This window comes from Oncorhynchus nerka, linkage group LG22 (genome assembly GCF_034236695.1).
Source record: "Oncorhynchus nerka isolate Pitt River linkage group LG22, Oner_Uvic_2.0, whole genome shotgun sequence".
In the NCBI taxonomy this organism is placed as follows: domain Eukaryota; kingdom Metazoa; phylum Chordata; class Actinopteri; order Salmoniformes; family Salmonidae; genus Oncorhynchus; species Oncorhynchus nerka.
In genome coordinates, this window is record NC_088417.1 from 85,815,307 (window position 1) to 85,839,611 (window position 24,305).

Below are 24,305 nucleotides of genomic sequence, written 5' to 3' on the forward strand. Positions count from 1 at the left end.
AGGAAGTAGGCAGTCATTGTTAAGTCAACTTGTCTTGGTTGAATAGAGGGAATGTACTGTTGGATGGACATATCTGGAAAATAGCAAGCAGGACCACTGATTTAGGCTCATCTACAGTGATTAATTCCTTGGATATTGCATAACCCAGCAAGATTTAAGCAATAAGCACCGATTGAACTAATTGGCCAGTGGTGAACAGCAATACATGTCACGGATAATGAATGAATTTGAAACTTGAACAGGGCCTGAGAGAGACTAGTATTTACTATGAATACGGGATATAACACATTAAGTAGACGTAATTATCCATTTTGGAATCGCAGATAACAATGTAACATTAGCAATTGCACATTTGTAACGTAACAATTTGGTATCCTTGCGCGTTTCATTGGACTTCTACCCTTGCAGCGAATGTGTCACTTCCTACAAGTTCTGCCAATCATGCCCATTGTTGTGTACTGCAATTGTGCATCTTAGCCAATCATAAGGCTTAAATAAGAGAGACAGCCAATCAGGTAACTCGTGTTCTATTTCATTTGGCCAATTAGACATTGCGTTATGTTTTGCCATTGAACATTGTGCTGCAGCACTGCTAGCCCGAGTAAAAACTACATTAGATGCAGTAGACTAGCTGGTTAGTATTGTTGAGAGGCAATATGGGTGAAGTTACGTTACAAGTTAACTGGTAAGTTAATGGTAGCTTTATTTATCATCTAAATCACCTACTTTACACATGAACTCTGAATCGATTATGTGCTTATTGCGCGTATAACTAAGGCGCTAGTTTCAATCATTGTCAATATGTAACGTTCGCTAGCTAACGTTACACGTAAACGTTGAAGCCTGCAAACTTGTCAGTTAGGCTAACATGGTTAACTAGCTAGACAGTAGGATCCAGCCAGCAACCAAACTGGAAACTGGCCAGGCAATCAATAGGTTGATACTGTATTAGCGAGCAGAAGGGTACTTACTAGCTACGATATCCAGGCATATTTCGCTGGATAGCTATGTAGCGGGGTTTATTCCCTTATCAAGGAGAGAACAATATTACATCAAAGCAGCTGGTCGTGTTGACAGTGGAGGTTATGTTGCATGGTCAGTTGTTGTGACATGATGCCATTCATGCAAGCTTCCTTCCCTGTGAGCTATTTAATGGAAGCTATGACAGCTTATCTGTTTAATGCTGGTTAATGCTCTTGTCAGCTATATATCGCAAGCCTTCTCTAAGCTGATCCAGAAAGGGTATGCAAGTTAATCTGCCCCAGTGAAATTGAAAGTTTTCATCTCACATCACAGCCCTGGTTACTGTCTGTCTGGAGTTTAAAGGGACAGTTCACCCTGAAGTCCATGTTTGTCATATGTTACTTTAGACCTTTCTCCTCTATCTCCCGCAGGTATTAGACCCTCCCCCTCTATCTCCTTGTAGGTTGAGGGGGAGCTGTCTCCCTCCTTCCACCCATTCATTGACCCCCTCTATCTCCCCTGTAGGTATCATACTCTTCCCCAGGTCACGAGTCCATAAGCATGTCCACAGATGACAGTATCTCTGAGGATGTTTCAAGCCTGAGCCACTGCCTTGGCGATGCCAACGGGGAAGGGGGCAAGGAGAGTGAGTCCTCAGAGGGCACCTCAGCAGCCTCGGGTCTGGGGCTTGGGTTGGGGCTAGCCGGGCAGGAGGAATGCAAAATCACCTCCAAGACTGTAGGGGGCGCTGTGGATGGGAGAGCTTATGACATGACCCCAGCATGCAGCCTCCCCCAGAAGATCAGGTGTGTGTAGAGACTGTGCTCTCTGACTAGAGGTGTTAATGTAGGAGGTATGGAAAGTACAATTCATCCTAATCCCTTGTCCTAACTCCTGTGTGTTGTGTTCCTCAGGAGTCTGTGTCTCAGTACGGAGGAGGTCTTTGTGTCTGGGAAGTGTCTTCCCTTCATCAACCCCTCCTCCCTGGAGACCCTCAGGGCCCTGGTCCAGGAGATACAGAGTAGTGGGGAGACTGACCCGGAGATGTGGAAGGACTGTGAGGTAGGAATGTGTCTGTTTGGCAGTGTTGGTGTGTAACTACAAGATAGGTGGACAACACGGATATGTAGGAGACTTTGTATTTAGTGTGGAAGGACTTTCAAGTAGTAATACAGCAACTGATGGAGAAATCTCCATGGCAATTCATTTTTCAGAGAAGTGTGTGTTCTCTGAACTTCTCCCCGTGAAGGGTGACGTTGGGGTTTGCTGGCATGGTCATTATTCTCCTGCAGTGTGTTGGGCAGCCTCATCTCTCTTCTGTCGCTTCTGCTGTCTCTGTGTATCTCAGCTGACCGCACACAAAGATACATGCACACAATCGGCCCCCAGACTGCACACATCACACCACAGCAGCTGATCTCTTCAGACACGGGAGATGATTTGTGATGCAGCAGTGCCATCTCATCTCACACACAGAGGAAAACACACCTGGGAGATACATAGTACTGTATTCCCCAGCTTTGAATACAGGGATCTTTCTCAATTGTCTTAATGACCTGCCCTTGTCTCCTCTTGTTCATTTTTCCTGATCTAAAAAAAACACATGCTAGATTTCACGTGTCTAGTTTAGACTATTGTTCTGAAGCCCAGGTCTGGTATTGTACCCTGAAATATCTATATTTTTTATTGTGTATGAATATCCGCAAACAGCAGAGTCTCAAAGGGAATCTGTTTTTTTTATGGGCTGTAATATCAGGTGCATACCCCCCTCCCTGGGTGCATGGCATAGTACACCGGTTTCCCCCTTCTCCCGTCATAACTGGAGCACAGCTGCTTCCGGGTGCGCCTCGCACACACACACACACAGACCCCAGCTGCGAGCCTAACTCCCAGCTGTCACTATTCTACCCTCCAATCAGAACACTTTGACTATTTGCTATATTTATATTCACGCTGGACACCCATACTTCCAATAACAACTCTTCCAATGCTGTGTCTTGTGCTATGGTTTACAGACCTAATGTTGAAGATGTGTTTGTTGAACAGGGCCGATGGCTGCATCTGTTTCAGCTAGTAGAGAAACAATACCAAGAGCAGATCTTGGCTCAGCAAGAACAGTACCAGTGCCAAATACAGGTCTGTACTACTATACTTGGCCTGTTCTAGAATACCCGATGATGCATGTAATGATGGCTGTTTACACTGTGATTGTTTTTCTCCTCCAGCTGATTCAGGATGAGATCAAAGCCTTAGTTCAGCTCCAGAACCGTCAGACCAGCACACAGACGCACCACGATTACCCATATACCCCTACTGCTACCACCAACACACAGACACATCACGATTACCCATCTACTCTGTCTACTGTCACACAGACACACCCAGACTACACCTCTTCCCCTGTTGTTACTACCAAGGACTACCCTTCACCCCCCACTTCCAACCCCAACCACCCCTCAACCTGCACGGACCTTCCCAGTGGGAACTCGCCCCTCTCTGCTCCCCTCACCTCCCTCTTTGTCCCCCAAACCATTTTGAGCTCCACCTCCCCTCAACCCCCACCCCCCCGGCCAGAGCCGGTCACCCTAGGAGAGAGGTGTGCTGATGGGGAAGGGACGGTGCTATGCATTGGGTACGGGACCCTGTCGGCCTGGGGCACAGGGCTGGAGGGGACAGTGACTCTGGGGGGAGCAGAGGAGACGGGCCAGGTCGAAGAGGAGCCTAGCTGGTCCCTTCACCTCCAGGACCACACAGACATCACTCTGATTGGCCAGGAGGGTCAACAGAGGAGCGCCTCGGCCAATGAGGTGGCTCCTAGAGCCAATCCTAGTCCACCACCTGAGCAGCAGAGAACCTCCAGCCAACCGCTGACATCCTGGGCTCAAAGACAGAGACGCAGCAAACCCAAGAAGAGCAGGCTAGGGCAGGCCCAACATCCCCAGGCCTCCCCCTCACCCCTTCAGGCCCCGTACCTGGGCCAGAGCGACCCTCAGTCCTCTTCACCCCAGGAGCAGCAGCCCAGCTCCAGGAAGAGCCCCAGAGACAGCCCCCTGGATGACACTGACCTCCAGGACCAGGTATGCCTAGCACCGGCCTGTTCCATTACAATTTATTGTAGCTAGATAAAATGATCTTTGGATTATTAGAGTCAGTATAGTGCTCTGGCATTTTGTTATATCACCATGTATTTTGTCTGTGTGTGTCACTGTTATGGAGCGACTTCAGTGCCAACAGAAATTGTATTTGAATTTTATAATTTGTGTTAGGATATTGAATTTGAATGTAATTTTTTGGGGATGTTTAATGCACAAATTGAATAATTTAATTCATAAATGTAACTTGTATTTCATGATTTGAAAGTCAATGAATATTGCATTCAGTTTAAAATGTTTAATTGAATATTCAAATTCAATATTTATATATTCAGTTTCAATATGATAGATATTGCATTCGTTGATTGTGTATCAAGTTTTCAAACCATCCATTTCAAGTTAATCAAAGTTTCATATATTCAACTTCTCATATGCATTCAGATTCAGTTCTCTAAATTCAGATTCAAAACCAGAGATGACATCCTGGTACTTTTCCAGCCAGGAATCAAACGCTCTCTGTGGTAACAGAAGCTTCTGGTGGATTCTGAAGCCAATGTGCCATGCTGTATTTATGTTCTTCTTATGAATTTGTCTCTAGCGTTTGAACCGCTTTGCCTATAAACTATTATGACCCCATTGCTGAAACCTAAGAGACTCTAGAGCATGAATGCTTTTTCTGTTCTCCTCTATGATGATCACAGGCCATACTATAAGGGAGTGTCACAAAAATGATTTGGCCGCCATAAGAATACAGTTGAAGAGCACAGTCATAGTCCTTCTAAGGATAGCCTTTCCACTCTCTATTTAATCTTGCTCTTGTGACTGACTGGGTTCGAACCAGGTCTCCTGCGTGTCACGAGACAGTGTTAGCCCACTTAGATAAAGCCCATGGGGATTTGTTTAGGAAGCTAACACAAGTCTTCAAGTCTCCAGCAAGGTCGGTTACCGCCTCGGTTACATTTCACCTCCCTTTGACCTCCTACTCAGAGATCACGGCACCAATATAACTGACTGGGTTCTAAATCAGGCCTACTGCATAACAACAACCCTTTCTGTGGCAAACAGAAGCAGAAGGATCTGTGCACCCCATTTAATGAGAGTGCAACAGAGGTGGTTTGGTGATCCAGTCATGTGAGGAGTAGCCTCGTAATTACCAGACCTATTACAGTGTGTAGCATTCATGTAAGCTCACGAGATCAGCCTGCTCGCGAGGCTATGTGATGAGCAGCCTTAGCTGAGACATGAAGACGTGGAAGTTTGTCTGAAGGGTTTCTAACCCAGGGCTCCTGTGTGCCAGACAATGTAACTCTTCAGGTCTCAAGACAAGTTACTCATCAGAGAAGGGTGGCCACTTCATCCCCCTTTCAACTCATCCTTGAAGAGACTCCGCCAAGTCACAGGACCAATGCCTAGGCTTTAGCTTAACTAGCTAACACAGTGTTAACCATATAATGACTACCCTTGATGGAGACTTGAAACCATTGGTGGACTGGGACCATAAATCGTACCTGGCATTTCTAGCACACTGGCCAATACTTTTCTTGAGGTCCCCACACCGGCCCATTATTTTCCTTAAGTCCCCCATTATTGGCCCCAATGTGCTAAAAATTGACCAGCCCGTCTGGCATTTGCCCGAAATGCCAAATGGCCAGTCCGCCCCAACTTGAATCTAACCTATCACAAAATAAAACCTCAAACTTGCACATCTCCAGGTCTTAGGCAAGGTTCTCATCACATAAGCATGGATCACCAAACCAGGTGAGTAACCTTGCTGGATCTTGAAGACTTGTATTAGTGTAGCAGATGGGGATCAATGAAACTCACTCCTCAGCCTGAAGTGGCTACCTTTGCGCAATTGAAGGCCTTTTTCAATAGCGCAGTTGGTTATAATGGTTCATAGCCAAAATGGTTCAAATGCTAGAGACAAATTCATTGGAAGAAAATAAATTCAGTATGCCACTTTGGCTTCAGAAACCGCAAAAAGTTTCTGTTTACCACAGTGAGTGTTTGATTCTATTTGTTCTCCTCTACCTTTCCTGGCTGAAGATGTACCAGGATGTTGTCTCTGGTTTTCAATCTGAATTTAGAAAACAGAATTTGAAAATTGAATCGGAATGCATCTGAAAAGTTGAAAATATTACATTTTGATCAACTTGAAATGATCGTTTATAAACTACAATGTACCATATTGAAATTGAATATATAAATATTGAACTTGAATAATTTATTAAAAATAAATGGCATTTTAAAACTGAATGCAATATTCATTCAATTCAATGATTCAATTTGTGCATTATTAAAAAAAAATGGAATTTAAATGAAATTTATTTTGGCACTGAAATGACCTCCATACATTGTCTGCCCTCCTTTAGAAGCATTTAGAAAAGGACTCGACACTGTCTGCCCTGCTTTGGAAGCATTTAGAAAAGGACTCGACACTGTGTCTGCCCTGCTTTGGAAGCATTTAGAAAAGGACTCGACACTGTCTGCCCTGCTTTGGAAGCATTTAGACTGTGTCTGCCCTGCTTTGGAAGCATTTAGAAAAGGACTCGACACTGTGTCTGCCCTGCTTTGGAAGCATTTAGAAAAGGACTCGACACTGTGTCTGCCCTGCTTTGGAAGCATTTAGAAAAGGACTCGACACTGTGTCTGCCGTGCTTTGGAAGCATTTAGAAAAGGACTCGACACTGTGTCTGCCGTGCTTTGGAAGCATTTAGAAAAGGACTCGACACTGTGTCTGCCGTGCTTTGGAAGCATTTAGAAAAGGACTCGACACTGTCTGCCCTGCTTTGGAAGCATTTAGAAAAGGACTAGAGAAAGCTTTGGGTCTCCTTCTCTTCTCTCTCTCCTCTCCATTTAATCTCTCTGTTTTCAGCACGGATGGGCTGCTCCCTCCACCAACTCCTTCCCTCTGAGGAGGAGTGACAGCCTCATGTCTGAGGTCTCAGGTAACAACACACACTGCTCTTTGTATTCTTATTATAACAAGCTGTTTCCGTGTTCCAACACATGGTTTCTGTTTGATTGTTGTAACAAAGGCACGCCACGTTGAATTCAAATCAAAATCAAATCAAATGTATTTATATAGCCCTTCGTACATCAGCTGATATCTCAAAGTGCTGTACAGAAACCCAGCCTAAAACCCCAAACAGCAAGCAATGCAGGTGTAGAAGCATGGTGGCTAGAAAAACTCCCTAGAAAGGCCAAAACCTAGGAAGAAACCTAGAGAGGAACCAGGCTATGTGGGGTGGCCAGTCCTCTTCTGGCTGTGCCGGGTGGAGATTATAACATAACATGGCCAAGATGTTCAAATGTTCATAAATGACCAGCATGGTCAATAATAATAAGGCAGAACAGTTGAAACTGGAGCAGCAACACGGCCAGGTGGACTGGGGACAGCAAGGAGTCATCATGTCAGGTAGTCCTGGGGCATGGTCCTAGGGCTCAGGTCCTCCGAGAGAGAGAAAGGAGAGAATTAGAGAACGCACACTTAGATTCACACAGGACACCGAATAGGACAGGAGAAGTACTCCAGATATAACAAACTGACCCTAGCCCCCCGACACATAAACTACTGCAGCATAAATACTGGAGGCTGAGACAGGAGGGGTCAGTAGACACTGTGGACCCATCCAAGGACACCCCCGGACAGGGCCAAACAGGAAGGATATAACCCCACCCACTTTGCCAAAGCACAGCCCCATCACCACTAGAGGGATATCTTCAACCACCAACTTACCATCCTGAGACAAGGCTGAGTATAGCCCACAAAGATCTCCGCCATGGCACAACCCAAGGGGGGGCGCCAACCCAGACAGGATGACCACATCAGTGAATCAACCCACTCAGGTGACTCACCCCTTCCAGGGACGGCATGAGAGAGCCCCAGTAAGCCAGTGACTCAGCCCCTGTAATAGGGTTAGAGGCAGAGAATCCCAGTGGAAAGAGGGGAACCGGCCAGGCAGAGACAGCAAGGGCGGTTCGTTGCTCCAGAGCCTTTCCGTTCACCTTCCCACTCCTGGGCCAGACTACACTCAATCATATCATATCAAGAGATGAGTCTTCAGTAAAGACTTAAAGGTTGAGACCGCGTTTGCGTCTCTGACATGGGTAGGCAGACCTTTCCATAAAATTGGAGCTCTATAGGAGAAAGCCCTGCCTCCAGCTGTTTGCTTAGAAATTCTAGGGACAATTAGGAGGCCTGCGTCTTGTGACTGTAGCGTACGTGTAGGTATGTACGTCAGGACCAAATCAGAGATGGGTAGGAGCAAGCCCATGTAATGCTTTGTAGGTTAGCAGTAACACCTTGAAATCAGCCCTTGCTTTGACAGGAAGCCAGTGTAGGGAGGCTAGCACTGGAGTAATATGATCAAATTTTGGGGTTCTAGTCATGATTCTAGCAGCCGTATTTAGCACTAACTGAAGTTTATTTAGTGCTTTATCCGGGTAGCCGGAAAGTAGAGCATTGCAGTAGTCTAACCTAGAAGTGACAAAAGCATGGATTCATTTTTCTGCATAATTTTTGGACAGAAAGTTTCTGATTTTTGCAATGTTACGTAGATGGAAAAAAGCTGTCCTTGAAATGGTCTTGATATGTTCTTCAAAAGAGAGATCGGGGTCCAGAGTAACGCCGAGGTCCTTCACAGTTTTATTTGAGACGACTGTACAACCATTAAGATTAATTGTCAGATTCAACAGAAGATATCTTTGTTTCTTGGGACCTAGAACAAGCATCTCTGTTTTGTCCGAATTTAAAAGTAGAACGTTTGCAGCCATCCACTTCCTTATGTCTGAAACGCATGCTTCTAGCAAGGGCAATTTTGGGGCTTCACCATGTTTCATTGAAATGTACAGCTGTGTGTCATCCGCATAGCAGTGAAAGTTAACATTATGTTTTCGAATAACATCCCCAAGAGGTGAAATATATAGTGAAAACAATAGTGGTCCTAAAACGGAACCTTGAGGAACACCGAAATTTAGAGTTAATTTGTCAGAGGACAAACCATTCACAGAGACAAACTGATATCTTTCTGACAGATAAGATCTAAACCAGGCCAGAACTTGTCCGTGTAGACCAATTTGGGTTTCCAATCTCTCCAAAAGAATGTGGTGATCGATGGTATCAAAAGCAGCACTAAGGTCTAGGAGCACGAGGACAGATGCAGAGCCTCGGTCCGATGCCATTAAAATGTCATTTACCACCTTCACAAGTGCAGTCTCAGTGCTATGATGGGGTCTAAAACCAGACTGAAGCATTTCGTATACATTGTTTGTCTTCAGGAAGGCAGTGAGTTGCTGCACAACAGCCTTTTCTAAAATTTGAGAGGAATGGAAGATAGTTTTTTATATTGAGTTATTTTTGTTTTTACATATATCCTACAGTAAACAAATGAACATGTTGTTTTATTATTTAAAATGAAAAGAAGTATATTCTGATGTTACTGAACACCTTCATGAACACAACCAAATTATTATTTTAGAGAGAGCATATATGAAATGTATTAATTACACTTTTAGAATGTTGCAGTCAGAATGACTGCTCGTTATATTGATGAGTGGTGCCTCGCAGCCCAGCGGTTCTAGTGTTAGACATTGGCCTACATACTAAGTGATCTTGTTGAATCACACTGTTGCCTTCGCTGCAACACTGTACTGCTAAATGTTTGAAGTAAAGTAGTTATGAAGCAGTATAGGACTGGGGTTGTTATAATGTAGTAAGAGGTGCCTTCTTGTTCTCCAGGTCTGACTTACTGGCGTCTGGATGAGAGTGAACTCTACTGCCCTCTACCTGACAGCTTTGACAGTGGAGCCGACCTCCTGCTGCAGGAGGCCTCTATCAGTCTGGTAGGTGAATGACAAAAGGACAATCCAAACTTGTTCCACCTAAATACAATGTTTGTTTTCATTGTGTTGAAAAAGTTAGTGGCGAAACCATCTGCATTAGGGGAATCGCATAATATGCATTACGAGAAATTTGCAGACCTCAATCCCAAGTAAAAAAAAAAATTGCTCCATCTCCCTCCATTGTGTTAGTTGTTGAGTGTGTCTCTGTCTCCCAGACCTCTCCAGAGTGTGTGTTGTTCTGACAGTGTCTGTGTCTATCTTCCTCCTCCAGACCTCTCCAGAGGAACAGAAGCTGTCTCTCAGAGAGATCTACCACAACAAGCAGAGAACTGAGTCCAAACGCACCGACTGGGACCTCTCTCGCACATGCAGCCCCACATCACCACAGGTATACACACACGCACACGCACACACACAGACGCACAGACACACAGACACTAGCTCTAACTCTCTACTCCTCTCTCTGTTCTAGGTGTTAACTCTAGATCCCACTGTTCACCTCCGTCAGTCAGACCGGACCTCCGGCTTCACCTCGCCCTCCCACTTCAGCAGCCCATCGTACCCCACCCTGCCGCACCTCTACCACCGCGTTGGCACCCCCTGTACCCCAGTTAGCCCAGCCAGTATGGCCGAGGGCAGTGCCAACCCCGGGGACACAGACTGCCCCTCCAATGCCTCTAGCCTCTCTGCCACCGCACCTACCCCAGCCAGGGTAGCCTCTGCTCAGATAAAACTGGCCCCATCATCCCCCTCTACTTCCAAGCCCCTGGTGCTCCCCAGCAGCCAGCAGCGCAAAGCCTTGGCCACTCAGGCCAGCAAGAACGAGGGGAGCCACACACACACCAGCAACCTGATGAAACTGGCTGTGTCTGGGAAGCACACGCACTCCCACACACTCTCCCGGGGCAAACCTCGTATGGAGAAAGCGGCATCGCTGGAAGACCCTGTGGTCGTCTCTCTGTGAGTGGCCAGGGGCTGGTTATGTTTTTATACACTGCTCAAAAAAACAAAGGGAACACTTACACTTAAACAACACAATGTAACTCCAAGTCAATCACACTTCTGTGAAATCAAACTGTCCACTTAGGAAGCAACACTGATTGACAATAAATTTCACATGCTGTTGTGCAAATGGAATAGACAACAGGTGGAAATGTTAGGCAATTAGCAAGACAACCCCAATAAAGGAGTGGTTCTGCAGGTGGTGACCAGACCACTTCTCAGTTCCTCTGCTTCCTGGCTGATGTTTTGGTCACTTTTGAATGCTGGCGGTGCTTTCACTCCAGTGGTAGCATGAGACGGAGTCTACAACCCACACAAGTGGCTCAGGTAGTGCAGCTCATCCAGGATTGCACATCAATGCGAGCTGTGGCAAGAAGGTTTGCTGTGTCTGTCAGCGTAGTGTCCAGAGCATGGAGGCGCTACCAGGAGACAGGCCAGTACATCAGGAGACGTGGAGGAGGGCAACAACCCAGCAGCAGGACCGCTACCTCCGCCTTTGTGCAAGGAGGTGCAGGAGGAGCACTGCCAGAGCCCTGCATAATGACCTCCAGCAGGCCACAAATGTGCATGTGTCTGCTCAAAAGGTCAGAAACAGACTCCATGAGGGTGGTATGAGGGCCCGACGTCCACAGGTGGGGGTTGTGCTTACAGCCCAACACCGTGCAGGACGTTTGGCATTTGCCAGAGAACACCAAGATTGGCAAGTTCGCCACTGGCGCCCTGTGCTCTTCACAGATGAAAGCAGGTTCACACTGAGCACATGTGACAGAGTCTGGAGACGCCGTGGAGAACGTTCTGCTGCCTGCAACATCCTCCAGCATGACCGGTTTGGCGGTGGGTCAGTCATGGTGTGGGGTGGCATTTCTTTGGTGGGCTGCACAGCCCTCCATGTGCTCGCCAGAGGTAGCCTGACTGCCATTAGGTACCGAGATGAGATCCTCAGACCCCTTGTGAGACCATATGCTGGTGTGGTTGGCCCTGGGTTCCTCCTAATGCAAGACAATGCTAGACCTCATGTGGCTGGAGTGTGTCAGCAGTTCCTGCAAGATGAAGGCATTGATGCTACGGACTGGCCCGCCCGTTCCCCAGACCTGAATCCAATTGAGCACATCTGGGACATCATGTCTCGCTCCATCCACCAACACCACGTTGCACCACAGACTGTCCAGGAGTTGGCGGATGCTTTAGTCCAGGTCTGGGAGGAGATCCCTCAGGAGACCAGCCGCCACCTCATCAGGAGCATGCCCAGGCGTTGTAGGAGGTCATACAGGCACGTGGAGGCCACACACACTACTGAGCCTCATTTGGACTTGTTTTAAGGACATTACATCAAAGTTGGATCAACCTGTAGTGTGGTTTTCCACTTTAATTTTGAGTGTGACTCCAAATCCAGACCTCCATGGGTTGATAAATTTGATTTCCATTGATAATTTTTGTGTGATTTTGTTGTCCGCACATTCAACTATGTAAAGTATATTAATAAGATTATTTCATTCATTCAGATCTAGGATGTGTTATTTAAGTGTTTCATTTATTTTTTTGAGCAGTGTATATTCAGCCACACTAATATTGTTGAGTCTATATACCAGAGGAACTAGCAGTAGAATAACCTGTGTAACTGATGCATACGGAGCAGTAGAATAACCCGTGTAACTACTGATGCATATGGAGCAGTAGAATAACCCGTGTAACTACTGATGCATACGGAGCAGTAGAATAACCCGTGTAGCTACTGATGCATATGGAGCAGTAGAATAACCCGTGTAACTACTGATGCATACGGAGCAGTAGAATAACCCGTGTAGCTACTGATGCATATGGAGCAGTAGAATAACCCGTGTAACTACTGATGCATAACGGAGCAGTAGAATAACCCGTGTAACTACTGATGCATACGGAGCAGTAGAATAACCCGTAACTAACTACTGAATAACCCGTAACTACTGGAGAAGTAGAATAACCCGTGTAACTACTGATGCATACGGAGCAGTAGAATAACCCGTGTAACTACTGATGCATACGGAGCAGTAGAATAACCCGTGTAACTACTGATGCATACGGAGCAGTAGAATAACCCGTGTAACTACTGATGCATACGGAGCAGTAGAATAACCCGTGTAACTACTGATGCATACGGAGCTGAATAACCCGTGTAACTACTGCATACGGAGCAGTAGAATAACCCGTGTAACTACTGATGCATACGGAGCAGTAGAATAACCCGTGTAACTACTGATGCATACGGAGCAGTAGAATAACCCGTGTAACTACTGATGCATACGGAGCAGTAGAATAACCCGTGTAACTACTGATGCATACGGAGCAGTAGAATAACCCGTGTAACTGATGCATACGGAGCAGAGAATAACCCGTACTACTGATGCAGTAGAATAACCCGTGTAACTACTGATGCATACGGAGCAGTAGAATAACCCGTGTAACTACTGATGCATACGGAGCAGTAGAATAACCCGTGTAACTACTGATGCATACGGAGCAGTAGAATAACCCGTAACTACTGATGCATACGGAGAAGTAGAATAACCCTACTGATGCATAGCTACCCGTGATGCATACGGAGCAGTAGAATAACCCGTGTAACTACTGATGCATACGGAGCAGTAGAATAACCCGTGTAACTACTGATCCATACGGAGCAGTAGAATAACCCGTGTAACTACTGATGCATACGGAGCAGTAGAATAACCCTACTGATGCATACGGAGCAGTAACTACTGATGCATACGGAGCAGTAGAATAACCCGTGTAACTACTGATGCATACGGAGCAGTAGAATAACCCGTGTAACTACTGATGCATACGGAGCAGTAGAATAACCCGTGTAACTACTGATGCATACGGAGCAGTAGAATAACCCGTGTAACTACTGATGCATACGGAGCAGTAGAATAACCCGTGTAACTACTGATGCATACGGAGCAGTAGAATAACCCGTGTAACTACTGATGCATACGGAGCAGTAGAATAACCCGTGTAACTACTGATGAATAACATACGGAGCAGTAGAATAACCCGTGTAACTACTGATGCATACGGAGCAGTAGAATAACCCGTGTAACTACTGATGCATACGGAGCAGTAGAATAACCCGTGTAACTACTGATGCATCCTCCTTTTTTCCCTACTTCCTAACCGCCCCTCTTTCTCCAGGCTGAGAGAGAATCTGAGGGACAAACACTGTCGTCATGTAGCTGACCTGAAGGCTTACTATGAGGCGGAGATCGAACTCCTCAGAGACAAACTGGACCTGAGAGACCTGCCACACGACCTAGAGCAGAGCAACCGCACACTCAGACAGAGGTGTGTGTGTGTGTGCGTGCGTACGCTTGTTTTACTATCCTCGTGGGTACCGGAAATCCCCAAAGTCCCCACATGAATAGTAAAACAAGGAAAATTCTCCCTCGTGGGGACAAAGACCATTTTAGGGTTAGGTTTAGGTTTAGGGGTTAAGGTTAGGCCTGTGTGTGTGTGAGATCTAACCTGTGGTTGTTGTAATACCAGGTGTGCTCAGCAAGAGAGGGCTCTGTCTGAAGCCAGCAGCTGTATCCAGGAGCTGGAGAACAAGAACTCCATCCTGGAAAAGCAACTGGTAAGATGCCTTTTATACCCCTAGAGGTGTATGTGTGCATAACAAGCTCTGCTTTCTTTGACAGGCTGACTGGCCGATGCGCTACGACACAGCCTGCTCCACGGCAACGTCCCTGCAGCAGCGATTGGACGGAAGCAGGCGGTCAGTCAGGGAGAAGGACGCCTCGGCTGGCCGCCTCAGGACCCGGGTCCGGCAGCTAGAGGAGGCCTTGGAGAACGCCTGCAGAGAAACGGAAGAGAAGGAGGCCAGGAGGGAAAGGGAGTACAAGATGCTGCAGGACGTGAGTTCTGCACTTATACTAAACTAGTTAAGTAAACCCAAATCTCTGGTCTCTGACTGTCTGGGAAAGACTACTTTCTAGGTGTTGTAGTTTGAGCGATCTCCTGCAGAACTGTATCTCTGTGTTTTCAACACCAACCAGTCTTATCTGAGCAGATTATTTATTACCTACTGATGTGTGCAGATGGTCTTGTAATAGGCTATTTGGCTGTAGCTCAAGTGTGTGTGTGTGTGGCCATGATGACTTAAGGGTTGTCTGTTTCTGCCTCCTCAGCTTCTGGGGGAGTATGACTCTCTGAGGAAAGAGCACGAGGGCGTGAAGGTATTAGTGATGTCTGTTTCTGTGTTATTCCACCTTGACAAGAACAGGTGACACATTGTACTACTAATATTTCAACCTTCTGTCTCTGTCAACAGGACAACCTGGTGTCTTCAGAGAACCATCTGTTTGATGCCAACGAGCAGATTTCTAGACTAAACAGGTAACATCAAGCATCCAACACCAAGACCTGCAGGGACACATTATCTCTTTGTCTTGTCTATAAAAACCAACATCTATAGGATGGATAAGCTAGGTGAATCATGACGCCATATCTGACATCAGAAGTTGAGTGATATATAATGCGGGATCCTTTACGACTAAGAGAGTTCTTCTCTTGGTGACTGTCTATTTTGGCAACCAAAGCATAGACCTGCATGTATCGTGTGCCTGCTTTTCTTTGTCATTTTTTGGACTCAGCAACAGTGGAGAGATATAGGATGTCTATCACCCACACACTCTTCCCTCTATCTATCTGTCTGTCTGTGCCCCTCTCCTCCTCAGGGTGATCTGTAACAGTCTTCCCCCTCTGTCTGTCTGTGCCCCTCTCCTCCTCAGGGTGATCTGTAACAGTCTTCCCCCTCTGTCTGTCTGTGCCCCTCTCCTCCTCAGGGTGATCTGTAACAGTCTTCCCCCTCTGTCTGTCTGTGCCCCTCTCCTCCTCAGGGTGATCTGTAAGATGGAGAGCCAGGTGAATCAACTGGATTATGTGAACCAGGCCAGGAGTCGCCAGGCCGTCCACAACCACACACAGTCCTCTGGAGCTGGGTAAGGTCTCCTCAACTCATGCATCCATGTTGTGCTTTCATTCGGTCCCAAAGCAGGTCTGACAGTAGCTGTTGTTACTGTTGTTAACCCCCTCCAGTCTGTACCACCATCCGGACCTGCTGCTGTCCCCCAGCAAACACCCTCGGCAACCAGAATCCACATATAGGATATCTCCTTGCCCACAAACTGACCAATCACATAGCATCAGAAAGTCTCCTCTTCCTCAAACTGACCAATCGCAGAGTTACAGGAAGTCTCCTTGCCCTCGAACTGACCAATTGGGCAGCTACAGGAAGTCTCCCTGTCCTCAAACTGACCAATCAGGAAACTCGGGCCACACTGGCAGCAGAAGGTATGGTTGTGGTTAACTTGTGGTTGTAGTGTTAACTTAAGAATACCTCCTCTTAATTCCTTTTCCCCTTGATTTAACCACGATTACAAAGCTGACCAGTTTACCTCACCCTTGTCCTGTTTTGTCCTGTAGGTGTTCGTCTCCTCCAGAGATTGAGCAGCCCCAGAACCAGGGTGGGGGTGTGAGGGAAGCTCGGGGGCCTCTGACCCCACTGATGAGGGCCCTGATAGAGCTTGAGGAGACCAGGACCACTGAGGGCCGGGCCCCCTGTAAGACCAGCCACAGTACCACTGACTCACTTTCACTGGCCTACTGTAAGACACAGTCCTCATCCCACAGTAGGCCTTCCACTCACTTACTAACTCATGTCACTCTCCACTCAATCGTTAGTGCTGGGCTGGAACACTGGCCTTCAACGTGACTCATTCATTGGCTCCAGTCTTGCATTTTCTGCTAACGCTAGCTTTTACCATGGAGGTTGTGTTTCCCCTGACCTCAGCCGTTTGGATATTTGTTTTTCATGTCATCTGATACCAGCATTTTTAAGATTCTCTGTGTTGTGAAAATGTAGTGATTTGCAAACGGATATTATCTTGGCAGTGCTAAGGAAAGTTGAAACCACCTGTTTGATTCTCTACTCTGAAGTTTTTTTTCTGTTGATGGGTCTTTCAATGTGGTTCACTCTGAAAGCATCTGTTTCTGGGAGTGTTTTTCTCTAAATTCTGTAATTTGTCTCTATGTATCTGTCTGTGTTGCAGGGTTGGGCAGCCGGAGGCCTACTGTTGGCCTTTTAGAGAGAAACTACAGAGAACCACAAACACCGGACTGTGACAGGGCTATGGAGGATGTGGCTGGCCCGGAGACGGGAATGTCCGGGACAGTCAGGGGTGTGCCTCTGCTGAGAGCCCAGAGAAGTCTGTCTCCAGAAGGCCACAGGTCCTCTTCTCTGCCCCCCCGCACCCAGAGGACCACCTTCCCCCCTACTACACCCAGTACGTCTGTTTTTCTCATCACTCCTTTATCGGGGCTGGGTTGAATGCATTCAGCTGTGCTACTGACTAGGGATCCCCTTTCTCTTCCTGGTGTATCTCAATACTCTATTATTACCTAATGTGTACTTTTGTGTATGTGGAGACTAGTTAATTATGTTAAATGATTTCACTAATCTAGTGTTATTTTGTTTTAGGGAAGAGGGAGACCCTAATGATGCCTCTGTCAGCTAAGTCCAGCCCCAAACGCTGCCCTGCAGAGAACTACTCCACTGCCTTTGGCAACCCACCACCACGACAACCGCTACGCAACAGGTACCCGTGGACTACAGGACCCTTCCTTAGCTGAATCTTTGCACCCTTGGTTAAAATGCTTACTGTTTTTCACCTGTGTGTGATCGCTCCAACTCCAGCTACGGTATTTGATATGTTGAGCTTAGTTCAGAGTTGTGATTGTCTGTTTCAGGTTTGACGTGACGTTGGACCAGAGACGCCACTCCTTCCACAACTCCAGCCCCAGGAAGAGACTGTTCCCAGAAGGTTTTTGACTTACCTCCCTGACTCCTGGTTAGTGTGTTCAGTTGAATAGTTCCCTAACACTACTGCCCTGTTTCTTCCTCCTCCAGCCTCCCAGCGGTCGTCTGGTGGCTCAGTGGAGTCCTCAGGCAGTGTTGACCCCCAGGAGGGTGTCTTTGGGTTGGGCTGGCAGGAGCAAGGGACTGGTGGGGTCATGCTCAGACCTCCATGACCCAGGGACAGACCTCCAGACCAGGCTCCACTCCCTGGCCGACGCTGAGAGGATGTTAGACGAGCTCACTATGGAGAAACAACAGGTGAGACAGACTGTTATAAGGTTCTTATAGATACACTCTGACAGGCCTGCCACTCACTAGCAATGTCCAATTTCCACAAGACCAAACATGCCTTTTACCCATAGCCCTACCCCAAGACACCTGTACAGTGCATTTGGAAAGTATTCAGACCCCTTCCCTTTTTCCACATTTTGTTACATTACAGCCTTATTCTAAAATGGATTAAATAATGATTAAGCGGAAACAGGTTTTTAGATGTTTTTTTTGCAAATGTATAAAATAAACTGAAATAGCTTATTTACATAAGTATTCATATCCTTTGTTATGAGACTCGAAATTGAGCTCAGGTGCAACCTGTTCCCATTGATCATTCTTGAGATGTTTCTTCAACTTGATTGGAGTCCACCTGTGGTAAATTCAATTGATTTGAAAAGGCACACGCCTGTCTATATAAGGTCCCACAGTTGACAGTGCATGTCAGAGCAAAAATCAAGCCATGAGGTCGACGGAATTTTCCGTAGAGCTCCGAGTCAGGATTATGTCGTGGCACAGATTTGGGGAAGGGTATCAAAAAATGTCTGCAGCATTGATGGTCGACAAGAACACAGTGGCCTCCATCATTTTTAAGTGGGTGAAGTTTGGAACCACTAAGACTCTTCCTAGAGCTGGCTGTCTGGCCAAACTGCGCAATCGAGGGAGAAGAGCCTTGGTCAGCGAGGTGACCAAGTGCCCGATGGTCACTCTGACAGAGCTCCAAAGATCCTCTGTGGAGATGGGAGAACCTTCCAGAAGGACAACCATCTCTGCAGCACTCCACCAATCAGGCCTCTACGGTAGAGTGGCCAGACGAAAGGCACATGACAGCCCGCTTGGAGTTTGCCAAAAGGCACCTAAAAGGCTCTCACACCATGAGAAACAAGATTCTCTGGTCTGATGAAACCAAGATTGAATTTTTTGCCCTGAAAGCCAAGCATCACATCTGGAGGAAACCTGGCACCATCCCTACGGTGAAACGTGGTGGTGGCAGCATCATGTAGTGGGGATGTTTTTCAGCGGCAGGGACTGGGAGATTGGTCAGGATTGAGGGAAAGATGAACGGAGCAAACTACAGAGATATCCTTAATGAAAACATGTTCCAGAGACCCTCAGACTGGGGGCAAAGGTTCACCTTCCAACAGGACAACGACCCTAAGGACACAGTCAAGACAACGCAGGAGTGGCTTCGGGACAAGTCTCAATGTTCTTGAGAGACCCAGCCAGAGCCCGGACTTGAACCCGAGAGACTTGAAAATAGCTGTGTAGCTTGAAAATAGCTTGTAGCGTCATACCCAAGAAGACTCAAGGCTGTAATCGCTGCCAAAGGTGCTTCAATAAAGAAAAGGGTCTGAATACTTATGTAAATGTGATATTTCAGTTTTATTTTTTTGCAAAAATGTCTAAAAACCTGTTTTTTTGTGTGTGTGGATGAGGATTAAAAAAATAACAATTTTAATCAATTTTAGTATAAGGCTGTAACGTAACAAAATGTGGAAAAAGTCAAGGGGTCTGAATGCACTGTAGATCTGTAAAGAGGATGGCAATAAGCAATGCAGTGGTGTCGACCTACCAGAGCAATATTACCTTCTAGTTCATATCCATCCAAACTCTTTGGAATCTACAGGGAGTTCCTAGGGACAGGGGCTAGGAGTTTAGTTTGGCTAACGTTGATTCTGGTATTGCACTGCTTCATATTTTATTAATGGTTTATATCTTATTAATGACGGAGGCAGTCCTCCTAATATATTCCGCTCTGCTCTGTCCTGTCCCGCTCTGCCCTGTCCTGTCCCGCTCTGCCCTGTCCTGTCCCGCTCTGCCCTGTCCCGCTCTGCTCTGTCCTGTCCCGCTCTGCCTGTCCTGTCCCGCTCTGCTCTGCCCTGTCCCGCTCTGCTCTGTCCCGCTCTGCTCTGTCCCGCTCTGCTCTGCCCTGTCCCGCTCTGCTCTGCCCTGTCCCGCTCTGCTCTGTCCTGTCCCGCTCTGCTCTGTCCTGTCCCGCTCTGCTCTGCTCTGCTCCGCTCTGCTCTGTCCCGCTCCGCTCTGCCCTGTCCCGCTCTGCTCTGCTCTGCCCTGTCCTGTCCCCCTCTGCTCTGCCCTGTCCTGTCCCGCTCTGCTCTGCCCTGTCCCGCTCTGCTCTGTCCTGTCCCGCTCTGCTCTGTCCTGTCCCGCTCTGCTCTGTCCTGTCCCGCTCTGCTCTGTCCTGTCCCGCTCTGCCCTGTCCTGTCCCGCTCTGCTCTGTCCTGTCCCGCTCTGCTCTGTCCTGTCCCGCTCTGCTCTGTCCTGTCCCGCTCTGCCCTGTCCTGTCCCGCTCTGCTCTGTCCCACTCTGCTCTGTCCTGTCCCGCTCTGTCCTGTCCTGTCCCGCTCTGTCCTGTCCCGCTCTGCCCTGTCCCGCTCTGCCCTGTCCCGCTCTGCTCTGCCCTGTCCCGCTCTGCTCTGCCCTGTCCCGCTCTGCTCTGCCCTGTCCCGCTCTGCCCTGTCCCGCTCTGCCCTGTCCCGCTCTGCTCTGCCCTGTCCCGCTCTGCTCTGTCCCGCTCTGCTCTGTCCTGTCCCGCTCTGCTCTGTCCTGTCCCGCTCTGCTCTGTCCCGCTCTGCTCTGTCCCGCTCTGCTCTGCTCCGCTCTGCTCTGCCCTGTCCCGCTCTGCTCTGCCCTGTCCCGCTCTGCTCTGCCCTGTCCTGTCCCGCTCTGCTCTGCCCTGTCCTGTCCCCCTCTGCTCTGCCCTGTCCTGTCCCCCTCTGCTCTGCCCTGTCCTGTCCCGCTCTGCTCTGCTCTGTCCTGTCCCGCTCTGCTCTGTCCTGTCCCGCTCTGCTCTGTCCTGTCCCGCTCTGCTCTGTCCTGTCCCGCTCTGCTCTGCCCTGTCCCGCTCTGTCCTGTCCCGCTCTGCTCTGTCCTGTCCCGCTCTGCTCTGCCCTGTCCCGCTCTGCCCTGTCCTCTCCCGCTCTGCCCTGTCCTGTCCCGCTCTGCCCTGTCCTCTCCCGCTCTGTCCTGTCCTCTCCCGCTCTGCCCTGTCCTGTCCCGCTCTGTTTTGACTGAGGGGTGCTGAGGGGTGCTAACCCCGTTACCCGTCAGCAAGCTTACGTACACTCCTGCGTCTGTCCAGCGCAACACAAACACACACACACACTGCAGGGCTGCCTGCCTGGTTAATCTGATTTAATCTGAGTGCTGTGAAGTGAGTTCATGCGTTGGTTATATATTTATTAATTTGTGTGTTTTGTGCAGATTGAGTCAGCGTTGAGCCGGATGCCTGGATCTGGTGGGAGGGTGAGCCTGCAGACCAGGTTAGATGAGGTAAGGTCACAGTCACACCAAACCTGCTAGGCCTCATTACATATCAGTAAAAACCATGACTGGGTTGAAAATTCATATTTTTGTTGTCATGAACATGTTTGTTTGAGGAAGTAGACTCTCTTGTATGGCAATTTGAATAGTATTTTAAATGGAACATTACAGAGATGGGATATCACTTCAAAACAGAGGTCTTTGTGTACGGTATGTGTGAATGTTTAAAGCTGTTCCAGCTAAATGACTTCCCATACTCCCCAGGTGGCCTTAGAGAACCGTCTAGAGAGAGTAAACCGTGACCTGGGTTCCATCCGCATGACCCTGAAGAGGTTCCACGTTCTACGCTCCTCTGCCAACATATAGCAATGTTTTTATTAGATGACGTCATAGGTAGGGCCTAGAGTTTTTCTGGTCAGTTTGCATGGTCAGGAAATACTCCTGGTCCAAGCTATAGATGACTAGATATCAACTCTCCTAGTTCTAGTTTTCTGTGCTGTAGATTGATACAGAGACCATATTGTTCTCTCTTAACTGTGTCTCTGTATCATGACCCACAGTCTTTTCTACACATAACTCGGGGATGTTTTTCTATATGTTTGGAAGAGCTCACTATTTGTGGAGTATATTTTTTTGAAATGCTCAGATTTGTATAGTCGTTTACTTTTAGATGTTTAAAAAATACAAATATTATATGCTTTGCTTGCCATATTCAGGTCAATTATGTCGATTTTTCAATATGAATGGAAGAACCTCCTAATATCCAGCAGAGACATGTACCCATCTGGAATGTGCCACTGCCACCTCTGTCTACATTTTTATGCATTGTTTTAAAATGTTTTATTCATCGCACACCGCATACAATAGTATTTATTACATTGCATTTTTATGTCTTCATTACAATGGTGCATTTAAAAATATATATATATATATATATATATATATATATATAAATAATCTTTATAGCCTACAATGTTCAATTCTACAAGTTTTGTATTACCAAGCTAGTATTATATTCTTCAGTTTCACCATTACTTGATCTTGTACTGTAGCACATTTTTAATTGCTTTCCTTTTTCAATTTTTATATATTTTTTAATCTCCTTTGAACATTCCGTTTGTTTTGTGTTAATTCCATGTTGTGAAGGGAGGGATTTCACCAGTACCTAACCACCCTCTCTTCTCTCTATACTCTGGATCTCATGCAAAAACCAAACCAGCACACATTTGGAATAATAAACACACACAAGTACACTGCTCCACAAATTATTGTAATGCATGTTAGTTGCACTGTTTCAGTTTTTTTGGTCAAGTTGTGTTCTATTAAAAAATGTTGCAGTTTGCAATGACTTGAAATGAACCTCACTGGAACAAAAAATGCACTGTTTGCTCACAATAAATGCTTAGATTATTACAACACCTATGGGTTGTCATTACCAACTTTTTTTTTTTAAATGTATCTTTAACTAGGCAAATCAGTTAAGACTAAATTCTTATTTACAATGAAGGCCTACCCCGGCCAAACCCGGACGACACTGGGCCAATTGTGCACCGCCCGATGGGACTCCCAATTACAGCCAGATGTGATACAGCCTGGATTCAAACCAGGGTGTCTGTAGTGACACAGTCAGAGGCCTCATCTATATAGAATAAATAGTTTGTTACACAATTCATTCAAAGATATTCAATTTGGCCATCCGTGTCCAAAACGGGGTCCATGACTACTGTTGATTCAGTACATTTGTACTCTACTGTAGGCCTTCATGTTTTATAAAGCATCTTGTAGAGGTACCGTTCAGGTCTGTGATTAATCTGTAGCCACTGGGGGGCGCTTTCTGTCTAGCTGACAGTACAGGACGTGTATATGAAGTCGGACATACTGTATGATTAGGATTGCCAATGCTTTAGCGACGTAACATGTAGCATACAACCACGACCTGGTAATTTGCTACGTCATTTTCCAATAGAAGGATAATGTTGCACATGACTTTGTTTTGGCTGTCAATGAACGGTAGAGAGCCCGAAGGAACATAAGCAGTCCGCTTTATTCTCAAAGGGGAAACAGCAGGCAGACATCCAAATAAATGGAATGGCATTCAGACTAGAAAAGCCGGACAAATAGTCTATGTCAAAGGAACTTGATGTAGAGAGGTCTTGGGATAGACATTCGTCTTTCTGGTGCCTGTCGTGGTCAGGCAGACAGTAAAGGGACACTCAATGCGTTGACGGCAGTGCCGCTATTGGAGCAAAAGACGTGGATGGATGCAGAATTATTTGCAAATTTGCTGGGTTAGCTTGCTAAATTATTTTATTTAGGTGTCATTGGTTATAGTTAAGACATTTCTTAGCCAATAAACTGTGTATTTGGACAAATTCCAGGAAATCCAACAGCGCATTGGAAGAATGCAGTGAGGAGTTTCCATCACATTGCTGGTGAGTGTTCTTAGAATCTTGACTTGGCGTGTGGTTTTCGACAGGGAGCAGCTCGAGAGCTGAGGCCATATGCAGTGGTGTAGTGGAGGTTATACGCATGTATACGCCACGTATTTTTCATTGGACATTGCGTATACACTGCTTAATCCCCACGATGTGTATCAAAATAGTATTGTGGAGGTATACACCATATCAATGAATAAGGCTGATTGAACAGATCAGAATGTCAGACCCGGCGCCAGGAAAAGGTGACTAAGGGCCCATTTGAAACCGGCGAGGGGGCAAATCTATTTGTGTGTGTTTGTGTTGGGAGGGAGGGGAGATGCATTGGAATTATATTGAATTCTACTTATATCACAATAAACATGAAGTTCAAATGCCTAGACTCTGAGATCATTGAGTGCTTTTGAAGTGACAAGTAGGCTACAGATTTCGTGCCAATCCGCTGCAGTTTATCAACACAATGGACAGCGCTCTGCACACTAATGCAAGGCCGTTTTGGTAATGAATGTAGGCTACAAGAGATAT

The 24,305-nt window shown here is 46.8% G+C and overlaps 2 protein-coding genes across 2 annotated transcripts in view; both read left to right on the forward strand.

Annotated features, from left to right (window-relative positions):
- Nucleotides 1–552: 552 nt before the first annotated feature.
- On the forward strand, nt 553–22,763 carry LOC115105896 (M-phase phosphoprotein 9-like). Its single transcript, XM_029628374.2, is given in 24 exon segments — nt 553–685; nt 1,489–1,769; nt 1,878–2,025; nt 3,010–3,099; nt 3,189–4,040; nt 6,931–7,003; nt 9,796–9,899; nt 10,171–10,287; nt 10,372–10,859; nt 14,073–14,222; nt 14,424–14,511; nt 14,576–14,791; nt 15,065–15,112; nt 15,208–15,272; nt 15,776–15,877; nt 15,975–16,229; nt 16,362–16,498; nt 16,988–17,221; nt 17,416–17,533; nt 17,685–17,758; nt 17,845–17,942; nt 17,944–18,051; nt 21,286–21,354; nt 21,610–22,763. Coding segments are annotated over 23 exon segments (3,981 nt in total). The 5' UTR covers nt 553–685; nt 1,489–1,524; the 3' UTR covers nt 21,712–22,763.
- Nucleotides 22,764–23,051: 288 nt separating this feature from the next.
- The window catches only part of LOC115117192 (membrane-associated phosphatidylinositol transfer protein 2-like), a 133,040-nt gene continuing 131,786 nt past the window's right edge, over nt 23,052–24,305 (forward strand). Inside the window, exon 1 of the mRNA XM_065007519.1 lies at nt 23,052–23,777. The gene's annotated coding sequence lies outside the window, so the exon portion shown is untranslated. The remainder of the gene's footprint in view (nt 23,778–24,305) is intronic.